Here is an 18,249-nt window from a genome sequence, read left to right on the forward strand (position 1 = left end):
TGCTAAAGTTCCATAAGATAGCCTCCCTGCTAGGCTCTTGAGCTTTCGTTGACACAGAAGTATTATATGTCCATGATGAAAATAACTTGAATATTCGCAATGGAAGCAAACAAAAATCCTATACAAGGATCCATCCCAAAATGCTACATTCCACTTAGTTATTTTCTCTCCCTAGCCAGTTCTAATCTCAGGCTCTAATCAAGCCTTCTCAGGATTAGGCTTCTTTGCTACGTCCTTGAACCATGGAAGAGTTAGCCAGGTTATTTCACATAATGACCTTCAGTCTGGGCTTGCTGGTGTCCTCCCTAAAACACTAGAGTAGTGGGCTTCGGAAGACTACTGAAAGTGTTAAATGCTCTTGGCACCTGTGAATAATGCAGTTATAACAAGGGATGCTAGAAGCAGCTCTGGCTTTTAACTGAGGGGCACATACCCTGGAAAAGACTAATTCTATGTGCCTAAGCCTTCTAGATCGCCCACATCGCATTAAAATCTGCTGGGTTGTTTCCTTGTTTGCTTGATGATAGCCATTCTAGCTGGGGTGAGACAGAATCTCAATGTAATTATTTTAGGTTGGTTGGCTTTGGGGTGGGGGTGGTGTTTGTCTGTGTTTTGTTTGTTTGTTTGTTTGAGGCAGAGTTTCATATAATGAAGCACAAGCTGGCCTCAAACTTACTGTGGTTGAGGATGACCTTGAACTTCTGACATTTCAGCTTCTGACGCCCCATTTGTGGGACTGCAGGCCTGTGTCACTGTGCAGTGCTGGGACCAAATCCAGGGCTTAGGGGATGTGCTAGGCAAGCCCTCTGGCAAATGAGCTCTGCTCTCTAACCCATCAATGCAGCCTCCCCAAGAGGCGTTGAAGATTTTCACGTGTATGTATTCGTCACTTGTATTTTTTTATTTGAAAAATTGTTTTTGGTTCATTTGTTCATTTATCAACTGAATCACTTGCTCTCTGGCTATTTAGTCTTTAAGTATTTTCTGGATATTAATCACTGTTGGATACGGAAAAGACTTCTTCCTACTCTGTACAATGTCTTATCACTCTATTGATTTTCTTTTGCTGTAAGTTGAATGCACAGCTAATATTTTCTTTACACCTAGAAACAGTCATCTCTCTTAAGGGGGCCGATTTTGTAACTTCAAAAAGTGAGTCTCTTATTCAGATTGAAAACAGAAAGATTACACTTATGTACACTCTTCTATTCAGTATTTTCATGTTTCTCCTAAACAACATTAGGTTTTAGGTTCTGAATTATGACTGATAAAAGTACAATTTAGTATAGCAGTATCAGAAAATATATTCTGCATGGAAATTTGCTCAAGGAAAATAAATTGTTTCTGCTTTGGGTTACTCATTTATAAAATTCCTTTTTTTTTTTTTTTTGGAGACAGGGTTTCTTTGTAGCTTTGGAACCTGTCCTGGAACTTGCTCTTGGAGTCCAGGCTGGCCTTGAAACTCAAGAGATCAACCTCTCTCTGCCTCCCAAGGGCTGGAATTAAAGGCGTGCACCACCACTGCCCAGCTCATTTAAGAGATTCTTGACATTTCAATTCTTTCCAAAGAACAATACCAATAATACTGCTGTAGCACAGTAAGCTGACAGGTGGTGTTCTTTAAATGAAGAAAGGACACTGCTTAACTCAGGAGCAGGGACTGGAGAGGTGGTTGCTCTTTCAGAGGATGTAAGTTTGGATCCTAGTATTCACATTGGGTAACTCACAACCAGCTCCAGGAGATCCAAGGACCCCCCACCTCTGTGGACACCAGCAGTTGCACACAAAGATAAACACAAATACACATTTTTTACAGTATCAGTTTGAAGGTAGCAGTAGAAATGATTTGGAATGAGGCAGATAAATGCAGGGGAAATACAGTAACCCGAAACTCACAACACACACTGCCAGCTGTTTTGAGACATAGGTAAGGTTTGAGCTGGGGAGGGCAAACAGATTCTCTCCATGAGACAGTACCGTGATGCTCTGTTTTAATTGGTCTGCCTGGAATGGATGATTCTAGAGAGAATCTCTATGTCAAAATAATCTCGTGTTCTTTCCCCTAAATCACAGCATAAATGTGATACGAAACGCAGGGCTGGATTCTCATTTTTCTGTCTGCTCAAAAACAGATCAAAGTGCTCCTTTTAGCCAGCGTGCTGGTGCAGGCATAATCCCAGCACTCAGGATAGGGCAGGAGGGTCCTGGAAGCCCCAGACTAGCCTGAGCTCTATGACCAGTTTCAGGACAGCCAGGGCTACACAAGAAGGCCGTGTCAACAAATGACAACACCAAACCTAACCCACGTTTTGTTTAAAGAGAGTTCCACCCAGCCAGCCTCCATCAATGCCCCAACCTCCTGGGTTGGTCTCCTTCATTTGACCTTCCCCACTTCTCCCCTAGTTCACCTCCTGCCAATGCCTCATTGCTTTACAACCTCGAGTAAAGAGACAAACACAGAGCCATCATCAGGCTCACTTGAAAGATCTGAGGAGCCTGAGCTCTGAAATCCATCTAGGGAAAACAGTGGGGATACCCAAATTATTACCTAATGATGACCTAGTAGGAAAAACTCACCCCACACCTGAAGGACACTTTAGGGAAAACACCACGGAAATGCTCACTGCCAAATCAGGCATTTTCTAAAGAGGCAACAAAAACAGCACAGAGTGGCCAGGGCCCATGTGCAGTAACCACACGCTATTACCTTTCTGTTATTCCTAGATGGGTGTGCAGCTTTCGAGTTTTAATGTTGTTTTTCTAGGAACTCAATAACAAAGCGATGTTTTAATGACAATTCTTTTTTTTTTTTTTTTATTAAGGACAATTCTTAAGAGCAGATTTGATGACAGAGAATCTTGCTTTGTTGTCACTGGCCTGTTTGGCCACTGGGTGCCAGACTAGATCTTCTTAGAGGCCCAAGTTCAGTCAGGCAGCACATGACTAATTCGTGCCCACACATTCTAAAGCACAGTAGCACGAGGCCTAGTAAGGTCATGCTACTCATCATTCCTGTCATGCCTACTGTACTGATGACAAAGACCTTCATATTTTCAAGAAAGACTTCTCATAAAACCTACTGGATAATATGACACACCACAGGTTATGAGCACGTAGAGTAGGGAGCATGGTTTGCCGGTAAGTTTGCCATAAAACACCTTTTTGTTGTTGTTATTTTATTCTCAACTATTCCCTGCCTCCTTCTTCCTCCTGCCCACCTCCTGAGCATGCTCTGTGGAAAGAGCAAGAAGGTAGCTATCCACAGCCAGTTAGAGTGGCCTCACCAGAAGGCAGCTCTGCTGGGTCTGACCTATGACTTTCGCCTTAAGAACTGTAAGGAACTACATTGTTCTCTGAGCCACAGGAACTGAAGTATCTGTCATGGCAGCCTATGCTGCCTAATATAATGTGTGAGCATGGAAGGGGCACAGCAGGCAGGCTCAGCACATGTCTGTCCTGTTTTATGGAGCCTAGGTACCCTCTGCAGCTCCTGCTGCTCCATGGCTGATCTCCCCTCATCCTCCTTCCCAGCTCGCTCAGCTGCCTTGTTACCTCTGGCACACGTAAGTGGACTATGCTCTAACTTGGCCACCATCGGTGTTAATGGTCTCTCTGACTTGCTCTTTGTGTCTTTTCCCAATTTTATTACTGTAGGGATATCAGGAAGGATGCTATTTCTTGAGCCCGTACAACAATATAAAGAATACAATAAAAACACAGCCGGAGCACAACACATTTGCCACCCAGAAGGCCTTTCTTTCAGTAAAGATTCTGGTTACTCAACATCAGGAGAGCCTAGCTAAATCTATTGGTCTTCTAACACCAAATGGATTATTTTTCACATTTCATTTATTTATTGTGGGAGGGCACATGGGTCATTGCCCACTTGTAGGGTCAAAGGACAACTGCAGGAGTCTGTTTTCTCTTTCCATTGCGTGGATTCCAAGGACTGCACTCAGCTTATTTGGTTTAGTGACAAGTCCCTTTGCCCACAGAGCCACATCACTGGCTCCATTAGATTATTTTTAAAAACCGTGTAGTATATTATTAGCAGTTTACTTTGTAAAAAAAGAAAATCTACTACAGAATGTTCTTTAAAAGTGATTTGAATCAGGTGGTGTTGGCACAAGCCTTTAATCCCAGCACTTGGAAGGCAGAGACAAGGGGATCTCTGTGATGGCATTCAGAACTAGTTCCAGGACAGCCAGGGCTACACAGAGAACCCTGTGTCAAAAAATAAAGCAAAACAAGATTAAGAATTCAATGGATATTTATTCTATAGAGACAGTTCAGAAGTAATTATGAGGATGTGTCTGCCTTCAAAGTTATTTTAAAATATTTCTCAAAAATAACTGATACAGATTGAAATAATAATCTTCTAAGTAATCTTTTAAATAAAAAGAATTGCTTCTAGACATTTTATTTCCTACTGGAAGCCACGCAGCAATTTAAGTTAATATTCATCTCAGAATATGTACCTGCCATCATGACTACTTGCTTTTAAATACACGTGTGTGTGTGTGTGTGTGTGTGTGTGTGTGTGTGTGTGTGTGTGCAGAAGTATGAAGTCAGGCTTGCAGAGCCTTGTTAAGATGTGTGTTTCTTTGCAGCAGAGTGTCACTATGTGCCTGGAACTCATTACATAGGCCAATCTAGCTTCAAACACACAGAGGCTCTCCTGCCTCGACTTCCCAAGTTCTGGGATTCAGTTGCACACCACCACATCCAGCAGGTATCCTTTTTTACAAAGAAGAAAGAGAAAGAAGAATTTGGGAAATCCTGGACGCAGTGCTCACGACTTTAAGCCCAGCAGTGGCAGAGGCAGGAGGATCTGTGACTTCAGCAGTACTAAAAAGTAAGTTCCAGGCTGTCCACCCACTACACAGTGAGAATCTATCTCCAATAACAATTATAATAGTAATAATTTCGGAAGTACTTTAGTTAAGTGAAAAGAACACAGGACTCAAGGTTTTGTCCTCAGTCCAATTTCTGTGCAGTTAACTAGCTATATGTGTTTAAACCAAAACTCTCCATTTCTTCTTTCTCTGTGGGTAAGCAGAGGTAGATTAAACACACTGACAATGGGAACGTCTTACCCCAGTCAGACTGCAGGAGTGGCATAGAGACTTTCTGTTAACAGATTTGCTTTTCACTGTTGCTACTGCATAAAAGTTTATTGTATGTATGCTCATGTATGTTCATGTGTATGCACATGTTTGCAAATATCTGTGAGGTCCAGAGAACAACTTTCTGTGCGGTTCCTCAGGAGACATCCACCTTTATTTTTTGAGACAAGGTCTCATTTCTCACTGGGACCTAGGTTGTCTGGCCGATGAGACCAAGGATCTGCCTGTCTCCACCTCTTTGTTGCTGGGAGTACAGACCCTCACCACCGTGGTCACCAAAGTTGGGTCTGTCTTGTGGACACTGGGAGTTGAACGCAACATTGCTTGCACTGAGATATCTCACTGTGCCCCAACTCGCTATTCCCGAGAGCTTGGAATTATAAGTCAATCTAGTGGAGACTTTCAAATTCCAGGCTTTGAGAGAAATGAAGATGGGCCAGACTGACAAGTAGTTCCCCTGTGTTCTCTATACACTCATTCCTTTCCTGGGTCTCTTTAGTGCGAGGCTGCCACAATCAAATTCCCACTCTGCACACACCTAACACAAGGGTAAACATTAGAAGACATGCCTGGAATTTTGTTGAGGTTTGAATTCTTTACCTTCATCAACAGAATCTGAAGTGCTGCTTTTGTCCAGAGAAAGGTACTCATTTTTATTCAAGTCCAGCGATTTGGAGGGTGCTCTACTTAACCTCTTTCCCAAAGTTAGCGAAGGGCTTTTTTTCAAATGTTTCTCACTCTGGGGCTCTTCTTTTCCTAATCCCTAAAAGACAAACAATTTGGTTAAAAAATAAAAAAAAATGTATTTGAAGCTTAGGTCTTACAGTAAGAACTTTAATATTAAATACTAAGAGTAAAGGCTTGAAATGCTGCTTTTTGAAAAATATTTACAGCACTCTGTTGAGACTGACTGCTACCCTTGACATGTTAGTAGGTAATAAATGTCTTCCTCAAGTGTTCTCAAGCAGTAATGAATGACAGATTTATGAATAATATCATATAGAAGGAATTCAGAGAAAGTTGGCAGCATTTGAGTGGCTGAAGCAGAGGGAAAGGGGAAAAAAATAAGGAACAATCAGGTCTTTTGGTGGGCAAGGGAGAGAAGCCAAACCCAGCTTGTTTCCTTAGCCAGTGCCCACTTCTCACCTATCTCTCAAAATCAATAACTAACATAGAAATGGGAAGAAAATAGAGAGGAGTCACCTAGGAAGTGGGGTGGTGGCGCACGCCTTTAATCCCAGCACTCGGGAGGCAGAGGCAGGAGGATCTCTGTGAGTTCGGGGCCAGCCTGGTCTACAGAGCTAGTTCCAGGACAGGCTCTAAAGCTACAGAGAAACCCTATCTCGAAAAACCAAAAGAAAAAAAAAAGAAAAGATAAAGAAGTCACCTAGGAGTGGGGGAGGAGCGAGTGACTTCATAACAAACTGGTCCTACTATCGAGAGACTAAGAGATAAGAAATTAAAATATTTACCAAAATATGAAACATATACTTTCTGGACATGTTTAATAAGGACATGTCATTTTGACAGTAATTAAATGATAGACATTTAATATAAATGCTAGTGTTGTGTTATCACTCAAATAGAACTAACTATAATTAGTAAAATAAGAATATGTATTAACTATACAGAAAACTTTCTTTTTGGACTGTGTGTTCACAGACGAAAGAGCACACAAAACATATGTCCAGCCCTTTTCCTTTCTGCGCTAGGAGATGCTTATCTAGCACTGAACAGACTCAGCTCCAGGGAGGACACAGGTTTCCATTGGCCATCCGGGAAGCTAGGTGGCAAGTGGGACCCAGGACACAACTCACTAACGAGTTAGACTACCCTATCCAGAGAACTGGCTCTTCAAGCAGAGAGTACAGCTGAAATCAAAAGGGGACTGCTTGGGAGTTCCACAGGAAAAAGCCATCTGGTTACTCGCAGAGCCAGGGCCGCTCAAACGGTGAGCAAAGCTCCACACACGTACTTCTCTGTTAACCAAGTTACACCTCCTATTATAGGACCACAGATACCTGCATGAAAGGTACGAAATGTTGGCATTTGTATTGCTTTTATCTTCTCAGATATTTTCCTGTATTTTATAAGGAATATTAATTTTTTTTTGTTTTTTGTTTTTGTTTTGTTTTTCGAGACAGGGTTTCTCTGTAGCTTTGGAGCCTGTCCTGGAACTCCCTTTGTAGACCAGGCTGGTCTCGAACTCACAGAGATCTGCCTGCCTCTGCCTCCCGAGTGCTGGGATTAAAGGCGTGCGCCACCACGGCCCGGCAGGAATATTAATTTTATAATGAGGATGTTCCCACTTGGAAAACAGCTGTTTCTGACTGTTGTTATTTTCAATGTATGAAAGTTAAAAACAGCAGACAAAGTGAAATACAGACATTTGCTGACCTCTGAGACCTCAGAATCTCACCATCATGCACCTTGGAAAAAAGACCCAGCTTCCAGGGCTTGAAAACCTCTGTCCTGAACATCAACAAGGGTCTGCTGTACTCCTACGTTCTGTTCGCTATGAAAAGAACAGGCAGCTTCTTTTAGGGATAGAACTGGAGGCAAGAACCGGCAGGCTAAGTATTCCAAGAGGAGCCACAGAAGACAGGGGACGCAGGAAGGACTGAAAGACAGACTAGAGTCCTGAGAACCCTCTCCTAAAGCTGGACTGTGGCAAATGGATAAGGGGACTGCAGGAAGCCCCCAGCTTGTTACCGCCCCTAAGTGTTTCACACGTAAAGATAACTTCTAGAATGGCGTCCCTCTTGCATGAGCAAATCTCTGAGTGTCTATTCCTGGAAAAGTTTTATATAAGTAGGATGATGTAGATGTATGATGAAGGATGGTCTTCTAAAACAAGTGTAGAACTCAAGGGCTTTCCATGTGAATAAATTCTATGCCAGTGTTTCCCCAACAATTTCCCAGAGGAGATGCCAGGTGCACCCTAAGGGGGCTGAGACAAAAAAGAACCATTGCTGACCACATGCAGGCTCATTTAACGAATGCTAGGAAATGTTCTCAGTATCTTTGTAGCTACCAATTCATTTTTTTTCTTTTTTGGGGGGTTTCTCAAGACAGGGTTCCTTTGTGTAGCCTTGGCTGTTACAGAACTAGCTCTATAGACCAGGCTGGTCTTGAACTCATAGAGACCCACCTGCCCTTGCCTCCGGAGTGTTGGGGTAAAAGGCATGTGCCAGCACCACCCAGCTTCATTTATCATTATTTTAGAAATCCTATGAGTCTCTACCCTCACTTTATAATTGAAACAACAAAGGTAAGTTTAAGTTTAATTAGCTTACTTAGTACCGCACCATTAGCAAGTGACAGCGGCAGGCTCTGAGGCCCCAATGCTGCTCTAAAAACCTGTCACCCAGCTGCAGGCCCAAACAAGAAAAGCTGTGTTGAAGCACTCAACGCTTAGAAGGTGGTCTCTAAACACCATGTTCTCCACTAAGAAAATGGTTCATCACATAAATAACATGTCTGTGGCAGAAAAAGCACAAATGTGCATGGGACACACAGTTATGCCAGGAAAACGAATAAACAAACAAAAGACATAAGAGATTACGGGCCATTTAAAAAAAGACAGGAGCCCTCTGAAGGAGCTGTCACTGGCAGAGGGTCACTCTGAATATCCAATAACAAGAGCAATAATGAGCCAGGTGGGGTGGCAGTGCCGACAGCCCTAGCTCTGTGGAGAGCGAGGAAGGGGGCTCGTGGATTGATGCCAGTCTAAGATACATGGCAAGAGCCTGTCTTAAAGAGTCAAAGTAATAATGACTGCAGGTGATGGAAACTCAATACAATTCAAAACTAATACACTTGGGATACTTCCCAGCTAACTGAGAAGCCCAGTCACTAGCTGGACTGCCATCTTCAATGTGCTACCTAAGGAGTTTCTACAAAAAAAAAAAAAAAGAAGGGTTCTCTGTGACCCGACTGTGCTCAAAGGTCCATCTCTCCCCGTCCAAACCAGACTTTCCCCACCACGCACATTCCTTCACTGTGGGGAAGTTCTGCTGGCTACAGATTGCTGTGTCTAGTTAGGTTTTTAACAGTACTGTTAGCCGGGCGGAGGTGGCGCACGCCTTTAATCCCTGCACTCGGGAGGCAGAGGCAGGAGGATCTCTGTGAGTTCGAGGCCAGCCTGGTCTACAAGAGCTAGTTCCAGGACAGGAACCAAAAACTACAGAGAAACCCTGTCTCTGAAAATCAAAAAAAAAAAAAAACAAAAAACAAAAAACAAAAAAACAGTACTACTGTCTTACTCTATGCTGGCAGGGACTGCTGGGTGCTCTGCGCTTTAGCCGTCTTTGAGGAACACCACATACTTTTCCATATAACCTCTGCTTCTTAGAAGCGTACACACTTCCTAATACAGAGCAGGAGCCAGACATCCCAAGCTTCCCAACACTTTGAATGCATTGCATGTTTTACTGGCTCTCCTGTTATGATTACCACATATCAGTCTCGGGTGTAGTTTTTTGGGAGCAGCATATACTGACCCTTTTCGGTGAGTTTCCATCCAGGGACTCGGTCTCTGAGATTCGGCTAACTGACTCCTGTGGAAAGCCGATCGCCTTGGAGAACTTTTCATCCCTTTCCCCAGAGTCATCCACACTGCTTCTTCCTGGACTTCTGGAGGAAACAGCATTACAGAAGCAGAAGGTCATGTCCAGCCACACAGGTCTTGGTGCTACTCTCTGAGGTGTTGGCTGGCCTAAATCAACTCAACAAAGAATAGGTTGTCATGCTGTAACCAGCTCCAGTTATGACAAGCGATCCTCTTAGAGACACCAGCTGACTTTATTCTTGAAAATAAAACATATGCCCCTATGCAAATCCGTACATTTCAGAAACCACTAAAAGTATAATGAAGTATAAGTAGCCCAGCCTAGCTGGTCAGTAGCATGTGCCTGTTTAAGGTCAAGTTGTAAAACCAGGGCTTCAAAGGCTTAGGGAAAAAGATGGTTTTGGTACCCAAAGACAGTCTTACAAGTCTTGCTTCTGAGGTAGTCTCTGTGAAGGTAGCCAGGCCCTCTGGGAGGCAGAAGCTGCTCACATCTGAATAGAATGCCCTTCAGTCAGGGGGAAAAATGGAGGAATGTGGGAAGGGAAATGGATCCCTCCCTCTGAGATTTAGTTTGCCTTTCCTAGCGCAGAGAGTCAAATGACAAAATCAAAACTGCTGGAGAAGAGCCAGGTGTGGTCGCACACACCTTTAATTCCAGTGCTCAAGGGGCAGAGGAAGAAGGATCTCTATGAATTTAGGGTCAGTCTGGTCAACAGAACTGCTGAATTCCAGGACAGCCAGGGCTACACAAATCCTGTCTCAAAAAACCGACAAAAACACTCCCTGCAAAGATAGCATAGTTAGTTCTAAAGACATCTGGAACAAGGATGCTCAAACAAACCATCTACGGTAGTGAGGATGAGAATGTTTATGGTCCGAGAGCTAACTGGGCTGACAGTCCTCTCATTCCCAAATCTAAACAATACAAACATAAAGTCACACTATACTATTCCAAAAGGAAATTAAGTGAAATAAGTAAGCCAGCTCATATATTCTCACCAATTGGGGATGGAGAGAAAAAAAATAAGGATCTTTGAAATAGCCCTCCATGTGAGTATAGAGATCTCAAAATCTAAAGAGGATAAAAGTAAGAAAAGAGAAAGAAAAGAAACAGAGGGAAAAAATAATGAGACTTAAATAAAGAATATGGAGAGCTGAGGAAATAAAGGCTGGAAACAGACTTGCTGTTTTCAGAAGAAGAGCAAGCAAGAGGGAATTGGGCATGAGGATCCTGCTACATGTTCTTAGAAAACAGTAACCAGGAGAAGAGAATACAGCTTTACTGGTGACCTCAAATGTGTGTGAAATACTTGCCCAAAATTCTTATTCTTTCCTGATTCAGAGACTACAAAATTCACAAGTTGACAGAGACCGAAAAACCACTGAATCTAACTGTCTCATGTTCATAGATGACTAAAATGAGCATCAGAAACGTCCAAAGATCCGCCTGAGATATCTTAGCTATAAACCACAATCCAGATCCTTTGACTACAACCCAAGGTCTCTGCATCAGTAAGCTGATTTTCGACACAGTTTTGATACCCAAGACTAGTAAACTTTATGATAACATCAATGCAATGGGAAAAATTGAACTTTATGGAAAAGTAATAAAATATGCATGTGCAATCATGTGAAAAAAGACTATAAAATATTGATGTAAGTTGAGACGATACAGGTTTGAGCAGCAGAAGAGAAAGCATTTGTGCATGTATTAAGACTTTCAACACATCTACATTATCAGATGTGGAGGGCTAGAGACATGTCTCCGCCGTTAACAGCTAGACTCAGAACCAAAACATCAAGAGCTGGTCTTTCTGTCTCGGCTTCTCTCACTAAGCAGAATGTTTGCTATGAAATTTTAATGTATTACCCTTGGGTTTTTCTTTTATTTTTTTATTTTTTTAATCTTTTTGCTATGGTCTCAATTAACATTGGATACGGCACGTTTTTATTTGTACAGTTTATAAAATGTTCACACTTCTTAATGAATATATGTCAAAATGATCTTTCCCTACTAATTTCTTTCTCACTCTGTAGCACCACATGGCCCCTGCATTATCACTGCTCTGTCTCCATGGCACCATCAGCTCCTTCCACTAACGTGGTCCATGTTTACAGAGTGCCAAGCACATGCCACCACGCTAGCGAGTCCTCAAGGAGAAGTCATGGAACCACCCCATCCCTTACACTGCTCTAGTGTCTCCTGGAAGCTCCAAGACCTCACCAGCTCCTACTCCAGATCCCTAATAAAAAAGATTTCTAAAATTAAGTCAATCCTAAGAGTCACAGCTTCATCAAAATGCCTTCGTGTCCACTTTTGCTTACCAATATAACAAATGATTCTTCTCTCTCCCAACTTAAACCTTACTCTGCCAACAAGGCACACTGCACCAAATGATAAATTAATAGAAACTCAGAATTAGAAGAACCTAAAATAATTCCATTTTAATGGTTCATAATGCACCTTGACATTTTAAGTCACCCCACTGTACCTCGGCTGCACATTTTCTTCTATTGATAAGGACAAGTTTTCCATTTCTTCAGCATTCAAGCCCAGCTCCGTGCCATAGTTCTGCTGAAGCAGCTGCCAGAACTCCTGTCTGGTCAGGCTCTAAGATAAGAGAAACATTGCATGGGTATTGGAAAATACAACAGATAACATAATAGTAATTTAAAGCATAAAGGTCAAAGTAAGGATGGCATGAACATTCTAAGTGTGGCTGTGGTAAATTTTTGGCCTATTTGTCCCCATATTTTCTGTTTTCTATAAAAATAGGTTAATGAGGGTTGGGCATATAGCTTAGTGATACTGAGCTGTGTAGCATCCACAAGGCTCTGAGCTCAATCAGTGCTGCAAAAGAAAAGTTAATTGCAGTGGGGTTGCACACTTTTAATCCCAGCACTCAGGGAGGCAGAGACAGGCAGATCTCTGTGAGACTGTTACACAGAAAAAACTTGTCTTGAAAACAAAACAAAAAAACAAAAACAAAAAAAAAAAGAAAGAAAGAAAAAAGAAAAGAAAAAGAAAGAGATGTTAATTCTGCCCATCTGCTAAGAGTTGCTAGAGGAAAGCTGGAGAGAGGGCTCCATGGAGAAGGGCATTGGTTGCTCTGCTGAAAGACCTGGGTTTGACTCCCAGCACCCATGTGGTGGCTCACAACCATCTACAACTCCAGTTCCAGGGAACCTTCTGACCATCTCAGGCAAACAAGTGGTGCACAGGCCTACATGCAGGCAAAAAATTAGTAAGTAAAGAGCTGATACAAGAAATGGATACACAGATATAAACAATGTTCCTCCTGAGATGGGGTTTAACTGTGTTTTCAGGCTTGGGCTCAAGCTATTCTCCAAAGCAGTCAGAACTAAAAGGCACATGCCACTTAGAAAATGGTGGGAAAATAAAGTAGTTACTGGACATGTGAACTAACATGCTGAAAGTGTTCTTTTTAGAAAAGTTAAGCTATTTATCACTTCTGGCAATTACTTATCTAAAATCCACACAACCTACGATCACCACACAGAGTTCTAGATTTCAACTCAGAATCAAAACTTCCAATTCACCATTGTATCTGCGTATTTTAAGCATTTTTAGAACTCTATACACCAGTGAGCTCTAAATTTTATTTCCCCAAAATAGAAAATGCTAGAAAACCATCTTCAGAGTACTAATTTACTTTTAATAAAGTCCAGCTTGCATACAGATGGCACCTCAGAGTTAACATCACCAAATACAGCAAAGACGGCTACGTGGATCAGAGTACTGACTGCTCTGTCAGTACTCCAAAGTTCAGACCCTCGCTCCGAATTAAGCAGCTCACAAACACCTGTAATTCTTGCCCCAAAGGGTCTGACCCTCCCAGCAAGACTCCCCCCCACACACACACACTAAAGAAAATTCTTTTTTTTTTTTTTTCTTTTTCTTTTTTGGATTTTCGAGACAGGGTTTCTCCGTAGCTTTTGGTGCCTGTCCTGGAACTAGCTCTTGTAGACCAGGCTGGCCTCAAACTCACAGAGATCCGCCTGCCTCTGCCTCCCGAGTGCTGGGATTAAAGGCGTGTGCCACCACCACCCGGCTAAAGAAAATTCTTAATCGTGCCAGGCGGTGGTGGCATATGCCTTTAATCCCAGCAGAGGAAGAGGCAGATGATCTCTGTGAGTTCAAGGCCAGCCTGGTCTACAGAATGAGTTCCAGGACAGCTGGATCTACACAGAGAAACCCTGTCTCAAGAAAAAAAAACAAAACAAAACAAAAAACTTAGTCACCACATCTAAAAAGCTCTAAGCTGTATAGCAAAACAAAAACTTCATATTCTAGTAACTAACAGACTGGATTCTAGAAGTATTACATTTAATTATATGATTAAGCAAGACAAGAGAAAGCCAGCATGCTACTTGAAGCAACTGTCAACAAGATCTTTCATCCATTCCACAGCTATTTATGGGGATGAAATGTGTGCTATGATACTAGATTCTAACGGCATAAAAGATCTCCGCATCAAGTACTTCTAATATATTTAACGTGATATAGCGCACTATTAAATAAGACACATATCTTCATGTGCTGATGGACTAGTAGACTCAATGGGACAGGGAAAAGAAAAGGAAGAAAATATTACTGAGGATCAGGGTGGCCAGATGATGCTCCACAGTAGAGAGGGGGCTTCTGGGTAAGATGAAGGAAAGATGGATGTGGGGAAGGAGAACTGAGAAAAGATGGGGAGTAAGGTCTGTTAGAAAGCCAGAAAATCCTCTGTCAGCTGATTGAAGAAACATTTTAAAGCTAGGAGGCAGACTATAAAAGTATTTAACGGGGTCAAATGTATAAATGCCCTGAATGCAGCCCTGAGAGTCCCTTCACCCGACACCACTTCCTTCCCCTCTTCCCAGCGCCCCCCCACCCCCCACCCCCCCCACCCCACCCCCGCCAGCAGCTGTGCCTCTGTCCTCCTTCTACTGGCTGAGCTTCATTACATTTCATGGAACAGGGCTCTTAAGAGGAAAACTGTGCTTTCAACTGCTGTCTGCCGGCCACGAGAACACTTTATAGCAATTCAGATGTCATCATCTACATTTCGAAATGTTAAGAAATATTCACCCAATAACTACAGTAAAGGAGTCGAGCTAAGAAACAACAACCAGAAGACGAGCCTCTTTGTTTGGGGCTAATCATATCAACCCAGAGTGGAAATCTCGGTTTGGTGAACTCTAACTGAATGACACATCCAGAAAATGGAACATTTATAATGTTAACTATTTACTAGAACTATCTCTTTACCGGATGGAGTCGTCTGAAGCAGAATATCCAAAGAAAAAAAAGACAAAAGCCTATGAGTGACAGTTAAGGAACTACTGTCCTTGGTCCTAAAGGAACTTGACTTCTATCTACCCCAGAGATTCATGTGTGGACTCTGTCTTCATAGAAATAATTCATACTTTGAAGTAACTAAGTCTTCCAAAGACACCAACTTTGAAACAGCATCATAAAAGGGTGGTTAGCATTACCAAAAGAAGACAGCACACCTCTGTTCGATTATTAACCTGACACAAAACTTTTTTTTGAAATAACAGACATTTCTAAAGATAAAAACTAAAGCAAACAACAAATCGATGGTGAACACTCGGCTTCCTAATTGTCAAAGAAATGCAACTTGCAGGTAAAATGCCAAGAACAAAATGTTATTTGAGTTAATTAGCGAGATAATTTCGACATACATTTAGATCCATTATGTATGTGTGTAAATACATACTTGGTTAATGAAAAACAAAACAAGATTCATTCAATTCATGGTGTTGTAATTTGCTAGTTTGTTAAAAAGGTCTATTTTCGCAAGGCTGCCCAGCTGTCACGGAAGCGTTGCATTTGACAATCACACTGTTCAAACATGTCCCGTCTCATAGTCGCAACTTTTGCAGTGTTTAGCAGCTGAACCTTGAAGGGAAAAAAAATGACCTAAATGTTACACGCAAGCTGACCACGTACCTGCAAAGGATCGGCTCCAGGCTCAGCCTGGAGATACTTGAGCAAAATAAAGATGAACCAGGCAGTAATCGGATAGGACTCAGAGTCAGCAGATCAATTTCTGGCCCCGAAAGCTTTGTATTCTAAGTATTCTGTGAAATCATTATCCACGGTGAAGCTTCAAAAATTTGATAACAGCTAAGCAAAATCACTACTTCAGTTTTCTATTCTGTTAGGAGGCACTTTGCCATGGAAAAGCCAAGCTGAGTACAGTGGGAAGCCTCCGCTGTTGCTTCCGGTAGCAAGCCCCAGCCCTCTTTCCTGGGAGCTGGTCGGAATGGAATGTCAGCTCAAGTCACACCTCACTCCACAGGTTCCTAAGCCACGCCTACTAGAAGATGCTAGGTAAACAGTGTTTTATTAAAGGGACAGTTCCTAATTTCTTCCATCCGACACACAGATTGGAGAACAGGCTGCAAATGAAAAGATCTCAGGTGTGCTCTAATGGAAAAACCTACTGCAACGCTATTTCAGTTCCACTTGATATTAGCTATGCTAAAACTATGCTAAAACTTCAACTTCCCCATGGCAACACTTTTCGATTTAACTCTAGAAAATCATTAATATCTGTTCCTATATCACTTTCTGACCAGTATTTCCACCAGACTCTTGCCTTGACAACTAGCAGAGACCCTATGCTCCTGAGTACCACAGGAGGAACCAGCACAGACCCTACGCTCCTGAGTACCACAGGAGGAACGTCAGGGAGGAACAGGAAGGACAAGCTATTCAGGTGGAGCACTGAGCCTGTCTTTCATCACTGACAAGTCTAAGGTGATGTCTTGCTTACTCAATTCTTCCCTTGAAAATATTTCTGGCTTTAGTTCATTCAGAATAATCTCCTGGCAGAGTTCTGGTCTATAATAAATAGGACAGAGTCTCATCTACCAATTCAAATTTCTCCCAAGAAGAAATGTTTTAAATCAAAAATCATGACGCCCTAATTCCTACCAATTCACTCCCTTAATTTAGTCAAGTGTACAGACAGGCCAAATGTCGCTTGATGAACTACAGAGAGCAGCTTTTCAGAACACTGAAGTCTTCATCAGAATGACGCTAAAGCAGCCTACCCACTCACTGCTGTGAGTCTGATGTGGTGGCACATGCCTTTAATTCCAGCTTTTGAGAAGCAGAAGCAGGTAGCTCTCCCATTCTGCATGGTAAGTTCCAGGACAGCCAGAGCTACATAATAGAAAGACCCTATCTAAAAAATAAAATAATTCCACTTCCTTCTGTGAAGGAGGGACACTGGGAGCCAGCTTTCACTGTGAAACTTGGGTGTGTTGTCCTGTGTCCTCATTGGTTGAAACTGTAGGTTTATATACTTCCTCTGCTCACTAAATAACTGTGAGAGAGTTTATCTGTAATTGATATACATGTACCTCTTTCACTGACTACAAAACTTCTTAGAGAAAACAAACTTACCGGTAAAGAGAACATAACTAAATTTAGTATGCTTAAAGGAGAAAATAGACCCCCATAACCCCCCTAAAAAAAGTTGGATGCTTAAGGAAGCCCAGGATACAATGGGTAAGTAGAAGAGGCGTGGACATCAAAGAGGTTCAGGGAAATAACAGAGTGAAGAGAAAAATCCAGAAAGACTGACATCCTTCCTCATGGAGAAATAGACAAAGGTGCCGATCACTGCTGAGGAGTAAGATGAGCATGTGACTAGCAGTGTGTGGAGAATGCCAGCATCCGACCGTGGTGCCGCCTGGCACTGGGGTCACTATGACAAAAGTGTGTGTGCTCTAAGGCTGAAGGAGTAGCTCGGTGGGCCAGGCTGAGCCACACGACCACACTGTGAGGCATCACCTCATGGCTTCATGCAGAAAAGGAATGAAGTTTGAACTGGGCTCCCAAAAGACACTTTTAAAAGTCTGCTCGACAACCCCAAGGACAGATTAGAGTGTTAGAAGGAGCCCTATGGGTGAAGGGTAAGGACTTCGATGACAGTAGACATGACTGGCAAAGAAGATAAAAGAAATGAGGATTTGTCCAAGGTTCTGGTTTGGATGACTGGGCCAAAGATAGGTGGAGCAGTTCTGCCAACCAAAAAGGCCAATATAATAATAATAAAAGGGGAACAATATAGGAATCCATATTGTCTTAGTTAGGGTTTCTATTGCTGTAAAGAAACACCATTACCATGGCAAATCTTACAAAGGAAAACATTTAATTGGGGGTGGCTTACAGTTTCTGAGGTTTAGTCCACTATCACCATGGTGGGACATGGTGGCATGGCATTGGAGAAGGAGCTCAGAGTTCTACATGTTGAGCCACAGGCAGCAGAAGGAGACACTATGTGCTACACTGGGCATATGTTGACTATATGAGAGTCAACTTTGATATTGTTGACTATATCAAAGCCCACCCCCACAGTGACACACGTCTTCCAACAAGACCACCCCTCTAATAGCCCCACTCCCTAGGGAACAAGAATTTAAAGCACGAGTCTATGGGGGCCATACCTATTCAACCCGCCATGTATAGTTTTACCCTTTAGGTTATCATATAGCAAATATAATTAAAAT

At 42.4% G+C, this 18,249-nt stretch overlaps 1 protein-coding gene across 2 annotated transcripts in view; it reads right to left on the reverse strand.

Moving 5' to 3' along the window:
* The window catches only part of Gramd1c (GRAM domain containing 1C), a 79,412-nt gene that overhangs the window by 20,264 nt on the left and 40,899 nt on the right, over window positions 1–18,249 (reverse strand). Inside the window, exons 1-4 of one of the 2 annotated variants that reach the window (XM_057764901.1) lie at window positions 15,677–15,902; window positions 12,189–12,307; window positions 9,629–9,761; window positions 5,727–5,889 (exon numbers count right to left, since the gene is read on the reverse strand). In XM_057764901.1, the coding sequence (XP_057620884.1) occupies window positions 5,727–5,889; window positions 9,629–9,761; window positions 12,189–12,232 (340 nt within the window). In that variant the 5' untranslated portion in view covers window positions 12,233–12,307; window positions 15,677–15,902. Of the gene's footprint in view, window positions 1–5,726; window positions 5,890–9,628; window positions 9,762–12,188; window positions 12,308–15,676; window positions 15,903–18,249 lie in introns of those variants that run through there. The other variant, XM_057764899.1, reaches the window with a different exon arrangement.

The sequence above is a fragment of the Chionomys nivalis genome, chromosome 3, assembly GCF_950005125.1.
Source record: "Chionomys nivalis chromosome 3, mChiNiv1.1, whole genome shotgun sequence".
Lineage (NCBI taxonomy): Eukaryota > Metazoa > Chordata > Mammalia > Rodentia > Cricetidae > Chionomys > Chionomys nivalis.